At 28.7% G+C, this 13499-nt stretch overlaps 1 protein-coding gene and 1 pseudogene across 19 annotated transcripts in view; one reads left to right on the top strand and one right to left on the bottom strand.

Annotated features, from left to right (window-relative positions):
* Positions 1-1022: 1022 nt before the first annotated feature.
* On the top strand, positions 1023-2764 carry LOC111415496 (probable cytochrome P450 6a20; annotated as a pseudogene).
* Positions 2765-4515: 1751 nt separating this feature from the next.
* Positions 4516-13499, bottom strand: part of LOC111415491 (bruno 3) — a 318531-nt gene continuing 309547 nt past the window's right edge. For all 19 annotated transcript variants that reach the window (XM_071199557.1, XM_071199540.1, XM_071199543.1 and 16 more), the window contains one exon: positions 4516-12857. In XM_071199557.1, the coding sequence (XP_071055658.1) occupies positions 12730-12857 (128 nt within the window). In that variant the 3' untranslated portion in view covers positions 4516-12729. The remainder of the gene's footprint in view (positions 12858-13499) is intronic.

The following is a 13499-nucleotide window of genomic DNA, read 5'->3' as shown; positions in this document are numbered from 1 at the left end:
TTTTTAAATATTTTTTGAGAAATGTAAAATTCTCTCAGCTCGGATGTGGTTCGGTATATTATAACGGTGGCGCCACTTTACAGAGTGAATGCGGTGGGACTAGTTCAGTAGTAGGGAGAGGGGAACACGGTTCGCTGTCTTGTTAAATTTCTCAGTCAACGCTATTATACATCTCATTTAGAAATAATATTAGAAAAATATGAAAATTTTATGAATTTTCTTTTTTTACTAGTTGTTAAAGGTGACACTGGGGAAATGGAGAATGTTATGAGAAAGCTTTTACACCAAAAGTTGTAAAAAATTTTATTCTTAACAATATTGCTCTCTTGCATTTTTGAAAAAGAGGAATATCGCTCTTTTATTAGTTGTTAATGGTAACACTTCCGAATCGGAGTATATTACAAAAAAAATTTTATAACAAAAGTTGTAGCAAAAATTATTCCTTGTTTTTCAAAATGTTAATAAACAGCAAAATTGTTATCTGCAATAGAAACTATTTTTCTTACGATTAAAGAAATTTGCTGTAATATCAAATTAAAAATATTCCTCTCTCGTTCTTAATAAATATTTTGTATATTCATAACTTATGTTAAATCCCAACTCAGCGTGACAAATCACTTTCTCTCGCTTTGAAGCAATAACATCTTGTCATTGCAGATAATAAGCAGTTTGTTTCTTTTTTTTGATTATAAACAAATGTTGTTTGTACACGAAGTTGCCCTCAAATGAGTGGTATAAATACCCCCGAAACAATTTAATAAACTTAGTTCGTATAATCAACGCATTAAATGTAAGTTTTTTTTAAACGTGTTTAATATAATATTTCAGTTATCTTAAAATTTAATGCAAAATATTTACATTAATAAAACTATTTTAATCAGTGCAATAGCTTTATCGCAATCTATTTGTTTATTCTATCGTTTTAGAACGATATAAAATTCAAAGTTTAAAGTCATCTAATTAAGAAATCGCATGTTAATCCGAGTTACGCTATAAAATTAAGATTCATGCCAGTCATGTAGAAATTAGACGTTCCGTTTTTTATTTCGGTCATTCATTTCAAATAAATAACCGAGGCAAAATCAAATTTCATTATTCCAGATTACGAGTTAAATCGAAAACGTTAAAATGGAAGTCTTCATCGTTGCATTATTAACATTAACCTATTTGGTTTATTATTATTATAAAAAATCGTTTCAATATTGGGAGAAGAAAGGTGTTGCTCAAATTAAACCAAGTTTTCCATTCGGAAACATTGAGAATCCGATGACAAGCAAAGGAGGAACCGTAATGAATTTAGCCGACTTACACAAACAATTTAAAGCAAAAGGAGAAAAAATCGGAGGGATTTACGCCGGCTTCACCCCAATGCTCCTCATCGTCGACCCAGATTAGGTTAAAATCATCGTAAGTAAAGATTTTAATTACTTTAATAGCCACGCTGCGGTTTTCGACGAAAAAAGTGAGCCATTAGAAGCGCATCTCTTCAATTTAGAAGGGGCCAGGTGGAAAGATATGCGAGTTAAAATGACACCAACTTTTACCTCGGGAAAAATGAAGATGATGTTCGACACTTTGTTAGTATGTGGAAATCAGCTTGAAGAATTCATCGATTCCAACAAAAAAGATTTAGATGTAAAAGAAATTTTAGCTTGCTTCTCCACCGACGTAATCGGATCTTGCGCTTTTGGATTAGAATGCAACAGCTTTAAAAACCCCAACGCTGAATTTCGAAGACATGGAAGAAAATTGTTCGAACCTAGCCTAAAATTTCGATTAACTAACGTCCTCACGATGATTTCTCCTTCGCTTGTAAAAAGTTTAAAGCTTCATTTCACCGATAAATGCTCGTCGAAATTTTTCCGGGGTGTTGTAAAAGAGACTTTTCAGTATAGAAAATCGAAAAATGTTACCAGAAACGATTTTATGCAACTTTTAATCAACCTGGAAGAAACTGCCAAAGAAAATAATAAACCGATGTACACCATTGATGAAATGGCCGCGCAAGCTTTCGTTTTCTTTTTGGCTGGATTTGAAACGTCCTCAACCACGATGAGTTTTTGTTTGTACGAGTTAGCCCATGCTCAAGATATTCAAGATAAACTTCGAAAAGAAATTAACGAAACCATTAAAAAGCACGGTGGAAAATTAACTTACGATGCAATCATGGAAATGAAATACATGGACCAAGTCGTTAATGAAACTTTAAGGATGTATCCACCAGTTCATACTCTCCCAAGACTTTGCACTCAAACTTACAAACTTCCGAATGGATCAACCATCGAGAAAGGTACTCATGTTTTTATAAGCTTAATGGCTTTGCAAAGAGATGAGGAATATTTCCCCGAGCCGAATAAATTTAACCCGGATCGATTTTCTGATGAAAATAAACGAAATATCACTCCGTATACTTTCCTTCCATTCGGGGAAGGACCAAGAATTTGTATTGGTAAGCTTCGAAATTAAGTTTAATTTATAAGTATTAACAAAAACTTTTTAGGTCTACGTTTTGGAATGATGCAAACTAAAGTTGGATTAAGTTTAATTTTGAAAAATTACAGAGTAACTCCTCATGAATCTCTAAGTTATCCCATGGAGTTTGATAATCAATCTCCTGTTTTATCTTCGAAAGGAAAAATTATACTCAAACATGAAAGAGTGTAACTAAATGTTGTTATCCAGTATATTATTGGTTTATTAATTTAATATTATTGTATTATATTTGGTTATACATTATAATAATAAAATGTCATTCGTATAAATACTCCTACAGTGTTATTAATCGATAGTTTGTTTACACAATACGTCCTCTGCACGGGAGAGTTAGCTAAAATATGCCAGGATATTAGGCAGGTTGCTATTATTCCTTCTCACTCCGTTTCGCTATTGAAAAACAGATGACTCAGATGCCCCAAGAAGTCAAACATTTTGAAACTTTGTGACAGAATTAAAACGCTAAATAAAAATATGCAATCCCCCTATTTTAGCATAGTCTAAGTGTAAAAAAAGATGCTAATTAAAAAATTCCTGAAAAGCGTGTTTATTGAAATTAAGAAATAAAACTTATTTTAAATTGAAGCTTAAAGCTTTCTGTTTAAATCGATGTATAACAATCGATAGGTTGAATTAGAAAAATATTGAGAAAAAGATTGTTAACTAACATTTTCGTATAACCTAAAAGTGTCAAAAAAGATGCTAATTTAAAAATTCCTGGAAGTCGTATTTATTGAAATTAAAGAATGAGACTTATTCTAAATTAAAGCTCAAAGCTTTCTTTTTAAAATGATGTATAATAATTGTTGGGTTGGATTGGAAAAATATTGAGAAAAAACATGTTGAAACAAAACTTACATTTTCGTATAACCTAAGAGTGCCAAAAAAGATACTAATTTAAAAATTCCTGGAAGCCGTATTTATTGAAATTAAGGAATGAGACTTATTCTATATTAAAGCTCAAAGCTTTCTCTTTAAAATGATGTATAATAATTTTTGGGTTGGATTGGAAAAATATTAAAAAAAAACATGTTGAAACAAAACTAACATTTTCGTATAACCTAAATGTGTCAAAAAAGATGCTAATTTAAAAATTCCTGTAAACCGTATTTATTGAAATTAAGGAATGAAACTTATTTTAAATTTAAGCTCAAAGCTTTCTCTTTAAAATGATGTATAATAATTGTTGGGTTGGATTGGAAAAATATAGAGAAAAAAAAAGTTGAAATAAAACTTACATTTTCGTATAACCTAAGAGTGTCAAAAAAGATGCTAATTTAAAAATTCCTGTAAGCCGTATTTATTGAAATTAAGGAATGAAACTTATTTTAAATTTAAGCTCAAAGCTTTCTCTTTAAAATGATGTATAATAATTGTTGGGTTGGATTGGAAAAATATTAAAAAAAAACATGTTGAAACAAAACTAACATTTTCGTATAACCTAAGAGTGTCAAAAAAGATGCTAATTTAAAAATTCCTGTAAGCCGTATTTATTCAAATTAAGGAATGAAACTTATTTTAAATTTAAGCTCAAAGCTTTCTCTTTAAAATGATGTATAATAATTGTTGGGTTGGATTGGAAAAATATTAAAAAAAAACATGTTGAAACAAAACTAACATTTTCGTATAACCTAAATGTGTCAAAAAAGATGCTAATTTAAAAATTCCTGTAAGCCGTATTTATTGAAATTAAGGAATGAAACTTATTTTAAATTTAAGGTCAAAGCTTTCTCTTTAAAATGATGTATAATAATTGTTGGGTTGGAATGGAAAAATATAGAGAAAAAAAAAGTTGAAATAAAACTTACATTTTCGTATAACCTAAGAGTGTCAAAAAAGATGCTAATTTAAAAATTCCTGTAAGCCGTATTTATTGGAATTAAAGAATGAGACTTATTCTAAATTAAAGCTCAAAGCTTTCTTTTTAAAATGATGTATAATAATTGTTGGGTTGGATTGGAAAAATATTAAGAAAAAAAAAACATTTAATTAAAGTTGAGAAAATAAAACCAATTTTAGATATGCATTATATTTATAACTTTATTAATTTGTAATTCTTTTATAAAGTTTCATATGAATTGATAGCCTATCCAAAGTAAACCCGGAACAATTCGAACCCTAAATTACTTACAATTAAGTCATACAACGCGATTTATTTTCGTCATTTCATCATTTAGTTTTTATGAATTCGAGGAATGATTCGCTTAAAATCGAAGGGGAGAAACAGTGGAAAAAGCGTTTTATTTTTAGTATTTGTACAATTTAAACTCGGACGTCCAATTCGTTCCGGGCATGCTTCGATTAGAAAAATTTGTTATAATATAATAATTAATAATCATAATTAATAATAATTAATAATAAGAAGAACCAGTATGTACGGGTGGACATGACAAGAACGGAACGAAAACGGTATTCATTTCTTTTTTAATTAATAAAATTCGTTTATTGATTCATTATCGAATTTTAATTTATTTAGATTAATAATTTGAGCATTACAAATGCAAAAAACCGTGTATGTTACGTCTACATCATGTCAGCGTATTAATTAATTTTTTTTTTTAATTCATTAATTTGTTGCTTTTTGCGATTACTTCACCTTTCTGTGTTATTATTTTTTTTTCGTTTTTGATGTTGTACAATGTTAAAATATACTCTTACATCTATTATTAAAATACAAGTATCCTGATATATTTGCAAAAACGGGTAAAAAATGTTTTTCTTTTTTGTTTATTATTACAATTAATTTATTAATTTTCTTTTTTATTCTTCAAATAGGTTTCAAATAGCTGTTTTAACAAAGTTTGTTTGCAAAACTGTTCGTATCATATGTCTCGTAATGTTTTATCCTTTTTTAATTTCGTTTTAATCCTTTTTAATGTCCACTCTCTTAATAACTTTATACAATATATCGTATTACAAGTTTAGCATGTTATAAATATTTCTTCGATTTTTTTTTAATTAATTAATCTACGTTTTTTTTTGTTTATATAATATAATAATATTAATTAATTATAATGTTTACAATATGTAGTAGTTTCTTCTTTTATATCGTTTTATTTTAATTCAAAAATAAATCAAATAAACCAAAATTATAATTTATAATCGCGTCCAGTTGTTATTTTTTTTGTACTTTACTGTGGACTGCCTTTATCCGTTTTATTTCACCTCTTTATCTAGTTAAAACGTTATAATACTGTATAGAAGCGTTCGGGAGAAAGCTCAAAAAGACCTAATGACTAGAATAAATTAGGAAATGATTAATTGTAAGTAACATGGCAAGTATAGCTTGTTTTCGAAATTTTCTCATTTCTTTGATAAGTACTATATGTATATTTTATACTTTTTTCAATTTTAATAATAATAATAATAATAAATAGATAGTAATAATATATTACAATATGCAGAGATCAATATTCTAACAATTGTTTTATTTTCTTAGTTTTTTTTTTAAATTGGCAAATTTCTCTAGCATCACAAGAATTGTGTGTGTGTTTTGTGTTCTCGATTTGAAAAGATTGAGGAATATTTATTTTTGGTTTTGCTGACTAGATTTTAAAATAAAATTTCTTGTTTATTAGGTATCATTTACGATCGTAAAATTCTTGTTTAAAAAGTGTAATTTCTTTTTATTTATAATAAATTAAATGTAGTTGAAACGATTCACTTATTACTAACGTTATATTATTGTCTGTTTTATTAAAAAAAAATTATTCTTATTTTTTTTTAATGCAAAGGAAATGAAAGGTTTGCAAAAGTGTTCTTGGATTGATCAATTGATTTATAATGGTTCGGAATTTAGAAACACCCTGTATATACTTATTAGAAAATGTTTGGAGATATTACAGAATATTTTCTAATAATAAAACTCTTTTCCCCTACTTTTAGTTTTCGAGATATAACCTATACTGTTGTTGAGAACGTCAAAATCGGATTTTTTAGATTGTAATTAAATAGGTTCGAAATAGTCAACGTTGGAACAAAAACGATTATGGGAAATGTTTTCGGGGATATTACAGAATATTTTCTAATAACAAAACTCTTTTCCCCTACTTTTAGTTTTCGAGATATAACCTATACTGTTGTTGAGAACGCCAAAATCGGGTTTTTTAGATTATAATTAAATAGGTTCGAAATAGTCAACGTTGGAACAAAAACGATTATGGGAAATGTTTTTGGAGATTCTACAGAATATTTTCTAATAACAAAACTCTTTTCCCCTACTTTTTGTTTTCGAGATATAACCTATACTGTTGTTGAGAACGTCAAAATCGGGTTTTTTAGATTATAATTAAATAGGTTCGAAATAGTCAACGTTGGAACAAAAACGATTATGGGAAATGTTTTTGGAGATTCTACAGAATATTTTCTAATAACAAAACTCTTTTCCCCTACTTTTAGTTTTCGAGATATAACCTATACTGTTGTTGAGAACGTCAAAATCGGGTTTTTTAGATTATAATTAAATAGGTTCGAAATAGTCAACGTTGGAACAAAAACGATTATGGGAAATGTTTTTGGAGATTCTACAGAATATTTTCTAATAACAAAACTTCCTTCCCTCACGATTAGTTTTCGAGATATAACCTATACTGTTGTTGAGAACCTCAAAATCGGGTTTTTTAGATTATAATTAAATAGGTTCGAAATAGTCAACGTTGGAACAAAAACGATTATGGGAAATGTTTTTAGAGATTCTACAGAATATTTTCTAATAACAAAACTCTTTTCCCCTACTTTTAGTTTTCGAGATATAACCTATACTGTTGTTGAGAACGTCAAAATCGGATTTTTTAGATTGTAATTAAATAGGTTCGAAATAGGCAACGTTGGAACAAAAACGATTATGGGAAATGTTTTCGGGGATATTACAGAATATTTTCTAATAACAAAACTCTTTTCCCCTACTTTTAGTTTTCGAGATATAACCTATACTGTTGTTGAGAACGTCAAAATCGGGTTTTTTAGATTATAATTAAATAGGTTCGAAATAGTCAACGTTGGAACCAAAACGATTATGGGAAATGTTTTTGGAGATTCTACAGAATATTTTCTAATAACAAAACTTTTTTCCCCTACTTTTAGTTTTCGAGATATAACCTATACTGTTGTTGAGAACGTCAAAATCGGATTTTTTAGATTGTAATTAAATAGGTTCGAAATAGTCAACGTTGGAACAAAAACGATTATGGGAAATGTTTTTGGAGATTCTACAGAATATTTTCTAATAACAAAACTCTTTTCCCCTACTTTTAGTTTTCGAGATATAACCTATACTGTTGTTGAGAACGTCAAAATCGAATTTTTTAGATTATAATTAAATAGGTTCGAAATAGTCAACGTTGGAACAAAAACGATTATGGGAAATGTTTTTGGAGATTCTACAGAATATTTTCTAATAACAAAACTCTTTTCCCCTACTTTTAGTTTTCGAGATATAACCTATACTGTTGTTGAGAACGTCAAAATCGAGTTTTTTAGATTATAATTAAATAGGTTCGAAATAGTCAACGTTGGAACAAAAACGATTATCGGAAATGTTTTTGGAGATTCTACAGAATATTTTCTAATAACAAAACTCTTTTCCCCTACTTTTAGTTTTCGAGATATAACCTATACTGTTGTTGAGAACGTCAAAATCGGGTTTTTTAGATTATAATTAAATAGGTTCGAAATAGTCAACGTTGGAACAAAAACGATTATGGGAAATGTTTTTGGAGATTCTACAGAATATTTTCTAATAACAAAACTCTTTTCCCCTACTTTTAGTTTTCGAGATATAACCTATACTGTTGTTGAGAACGTCAAAATCGGGTTTTTTAGATTATAATTAAATAGGTTCGAAATAGTCAACGTTGGAACAAAAATGATTATGGGAAATGATTTTGGGGATACTACAGAATATTTTCTAATAACAAAACTTCCTTCCCTCACGATTAGTTTTTGAGTTATAATCTAAACTGAATCAATTTGATTGATACAATTCAAGAACACACATTTAAATTTTATACTCTTTCTTTAAACCAAAATTTTACGATCGAAATTTCCCCAAATTCTCTCATACCGATTTTATTTCGCTGAAAACAAACGTTAACAAGGAAGGTTTATGTGTAGGGTTAGTATTTTTTTTACAGGGTTGGTCCCAGCATTATAATGTTGGGTGCAGTTAAACCGAAGGAACTTATACACGGCTAATCACCGAAACTGTTTGATATGTAGTTTTGTAGAATTTGTGTTTCCGCTTTATTTTTTTAATATTATATCTTTATCATCTTATAGTTAATTAAAAAATTATTTTTTTTTGTCGTTATTCATAATTCCTTTTTAATCCGACGTTTTCGACGAAACAGTTTGGATCGTTAGCGGTGCATTAAACCGAAATGAACTCAAAAAAGTAGTTATTATTATTATTTATTTCTTTTTTTAGTTCTTTTGAAAGTGAGTTGTAAATGGTTTTTTTTGGTTTCGAGTAAATGAAAGAATTTAATTTGAGTCCGAAATGATTTTTTGAAATAATTCGTGCGCTTTTAAACAATTTGAACAGTTTTTTTGTCTTAATTTATCATCAATACAAATAACTTTTTCGTTCTAGACCCTATATATATATTTTTATCTCATATCCTAATATCGTAGCTAAAATATATTGATGAAAATGGTATATTTATATTTATATATATACTCTGCGACAAACGCAAAAAACTGTATGTACTTTTTTTATAATAATTCTTATCATACATGTAGGTTTTTATTTTGACGAAGCGTTTGTTAAATTCTTACTGATTTACTAAGATTTATATCTTCATTTTTTAATCATTTCTCATATTTTTTTTACCTAACTATACTAAATAATGTACAACGGTAGTGATGGCGTTTGTATCAATCTTTAATCTTTGTGGAACAATAATTTCAAAATTATTTTGAATCCATTCTGATTTTTGGAAAAAAATGGGGCAAGCGTTCCCTATAAACGTCCTGTATATATAACTTTTTTCAAAACAAATTCGCGCTTCTGAATGAATGGACCCGAATTTTTAATCTATTTACAGCAACGGGTTATCAAAGTTTCTTTTTAGTTGTTAATGTATGCGAAAATGTAGCGAAACGTAGTAATCTACGTTTTCTCTCTCATATTTTTTTTCTTTTTTTAATTTTAATTTCTTGTTTTAAAAACACGATGTCCCTTCCACTCGCGATTATGAGAAATATTACATATTAATATAATTGCAAAAACATACCCTGTATCCTAGATCACTTCCGCATTTATACATTTTTAAAAAAGGTTTATCTCAATTGTTATCGCGTTAATCCTATCGAATTATTTTTTCTATATATTTTTTTATTCATTTTTGGCTTAAGGAGGGGCTTATTATTTTTTAATTAAACTAGAAAAATGTTTCAAGAACAATAGATTTTTTTTATAGTTGTTAAAAAATTTTTTTTGTTGCAAAAAGAATAAATAAATAAATAACAAAGAATTCTTTGATTTTGGAGATCGATACCAAGGAAACTATTTATTAAAAAAATTGTTTTATATATTAATATATATTATATATAAATATCAAAATCGGGGTTTTTAGATTATAGTCAAATAAATTGGAAATAGTCAATATTGGAACACAAACGATTATGGAAAATGTTTTTGGGAACATTATAGAACATTTTCTAATAACAAAACTTTTTTCCTCTCCATTTAGTTTTTGAGTTATAACCTAAACTGATGTTTAAAAATGTTTTATATATTAGTAAAGCCGAAGTCGCTTGCGGCCGAGAAGCTACACTTATAACTACACTATAATCAATTAAGACCAAAAATAATATATTCCCTTCATTGGTATAGAGCCTGTAATGGTCTTAAATGCAACCCCTCGGGCGCAAGCAACCTCAAGGACATCAAAAATTATTAATATTTGTCTACTAAGGTTGCGATCATTTATCTTCACCAGCTTCGAGATTAAAGCCGAGGCGCTACAATTATAAGCCTCTTCATAAATAATCCATAAATGGTCTTGATTGTAGCGCTTCGGCTGCAAACGACCTTGACTGTAATCTTTCATCGAAGAGATAAAATATGTCTTAATCCGAAATTTTGATTGATAAAAAGGATGGCGATAAGTCGTTTGCGGGCGAGGCGCTACAATTGTAACTGATTCCACTCATATTTAATAGATTTACAGTAATAGCTCATTGGTATGAATCGAAATGGTTCTAAACAGTTAAAAATATCCTTAGGATACTTAATAACCACAAAAAATTTAAAAGACAAGATTTTGACGTATAGTCAAAGTGTTTGAAAGGTATCAAAATATAAAAAAACCTTATTGGTGAGTGTCAAAATAATAATTTACGAAATATCGATCTTCAAACATAATTTGGAGAAATTTTTGCAACAATTATAAATTTTTTTTAACAATTATCTTCATTAATCCATTGTCCTAAAAAAACAGAACCTTCTAAACAACTTGTTGCGCTTTAACCATTGCACATTTAATTCCCCCAGTATTTGTTGCGTTTTATTTCATCCTTTTTTTGCTTTCTCAACCTTTAAGGACTAGAACTACGATAAATTCCGACTTTTCATATAAAATTGTACGGCACCTTTTTATTTTTTTCAAATCTGTACAACCACCGATGCAAAACGGAAACAATTTTGTTGTCGTTCTTTATTTATTTGTTTCTTTACGGAATCAGTCGTCAGATTAATTTGTTAATTGTAATTAATTAAATTATTAAAGAAATTAAGTACTACTAGTTTTTTTTTAATTAATAAATATATTGCACAATCTCTTTGTAGCTGAATTGACTGGTTAAATTAACATAATAAAAAAAATTTGTTAAAACTTAAAAATAAATATAGTTTATATTATTTTTTTTTAATTTATAATAATAAATATTTTGTAATTTTTTTAAATAGTTAAATATGTTACTAAGAGTACGTCTTAAGTCGCTATAAATTAACTCTAATTGTATTTAACTAAGTTAGCCGTATTTTTTTTGTTCAGGCTTATAATTTGACTAGTGGCCCAGCCATAATAGTGACTGTACCGGACCATGTTTTAACTGGTCCACAAAGCGTGTCTACAACTTGTTCAACAACTACCTCTTTTGGCGACTCACTGCTTTATCTTTATCCTTATTAGTTTTTTTTTGATATATAAACTTACGTTAATTTAATAAAATTCATAAATCGCGAACGTATTGTTCTAAAATCGATAAATATGTTATTATTAGTAATTTATTATTCTTATTTCCTGGTTGGACGCACCCAGATTATTTTTTTAACTTTTGGGCCATCCTGAGATTCATCGCAGCAAAACTTAGTCGTTAGAGAGATTTACTCAGTAATATATTACAAGATTAATATGTATATATAATTATATTTCTTTATGTATATAGTATTTATAGTTATATTGGTACTTTGTAAAGATTATGTCTTAATTGTTATGCGTTCTGTATTTCATTTTTTTTTAATTTGTTTTAGTAGAAACGTTATATTATTATTTTTAGTGTTAATTCTTTAATGCGTGTTTAATTCTTCGTACCAAACCTCTTAATCAATCGAAATGAATCGAATCGTCTTTGGTATGTATACAAATGTGGCACTACTTTTACACGTTATTGTAAAATGTAAAAGCAAGGAGAGCAGGTTAATTCGGGAGGGAGTTAATTGTAGTTTAAAGGCTCGGACCCACTATTTAATAATCGAGGTAACGCGAAAATTTTTTTTATGTTACCTCGACTTCACCACCAAATCAAAATCATCCTAAAACCACACTAAAATACGATTTGGCAACTTTTAATTAATTAGACCATGTTACACCTCCGCCTCGATGCCCGTATATAATTAATTTTTTTTTCGTCACAGTTATTAATACTTATAGACACACAACGACTTACAACGAATATATGAGTAGCTCTCAAAATAGTTGATATTTTCACCGTTATCATTATTACTATTAAAACTTTTTTATATACGAGAGAAGACAAAACGGCCTGTACAACAAACACTGATTTGTTAATTAGTCACAGCCCATTTGGAATTCCGCGTAGGGGCATCGCGACGGTGGCTAAGTCTCGCACATTTCTCTTTTATTTTATTTTTATTATTTTTTTGTTGGCGGGTTGAGAGATCCGAGCCTACGGCAACGGCGCCTTTTTCGTACTTCTGGTGACTTGCCCTCCTTAACGATCTCTTTGTCACTGGATGAACGGCATCAGCCCGTCCACGTGGTATCGCCAAGGTTAATAAGGTCTGTTGGCATCCTTTGGCCTCTTCAATTGAACTTTTAATCGTTTCATGCCGATCTGGAAGCCGTTCATCGCTTGAATCGCCGCTTGTGCACTTGCCGGATTATCAAATGATACGAAACCTGTCACAAAAACGAAGACTATTATTATACAATCATTCCCAAATATTAATAATCAATTTTTTAAAACACATCAATTTATATTTTATAAAAATCGACCACATTAGCTCCCAATAGCTCGCATTTACTCCGAATGGCTTCCATAAACATGTTATATAATATCTTTTACCTTTACTTGCTCTCAATTACTCCTAAGTCCCACACATCATTTTTAAAGTCTCCCATTGTCTCCGAATTACTTCGAATGACTCCCAATGACTCTTAGTACAATCCCTACATAAATGAGAAATGAGCCGAGATACAAAATTTTTCTTTAGATAAAAATTGTAGGGAATTAACCACACTATAAGCCGAAAATATTTTTATACATACAGGATGTTCCATATCGACGTACCGAAATAAACATTGTTATTTTAATTGCAATGATATATTTTTTTATTACATATTGTAATTCTATACAAAAAAATACGTCGATTTTAATTAGATATATTGACACCTAGCGTTCTTAGTTTTTGAGTTATTTTAATTAGAATTTTTTTTTAGCATCTTTTAAATCGTAATTTCTCAGCGACCGAACGAGCTAGAAAATCAAAATTTGGTATAGTTGCTGCTTCGATGTCCTTAAATAGAACACCTTTGGCTATA

This window comes from Onthophagus taurus, chromosome 10 (genome assembly GCF_036711975.1).
Source record: "Onthophagus taurus isolate NC chromosome 10, IU_Otau_3.0, whole genome shotgun sequence".
NCBI classification, from domain to species: domain Eukaryota; kingdom Metazoa; phylum Arthropoda; class Insecta; order Coleoptera; family Scarabaeidae; genus Onthophagus; species Onthophagus taurus.
The sequence above is the reverse complement of the archived record's forward strand: the minus strand, read 5'-3'. Positions and strand labels throughout refer to the sequence as shown.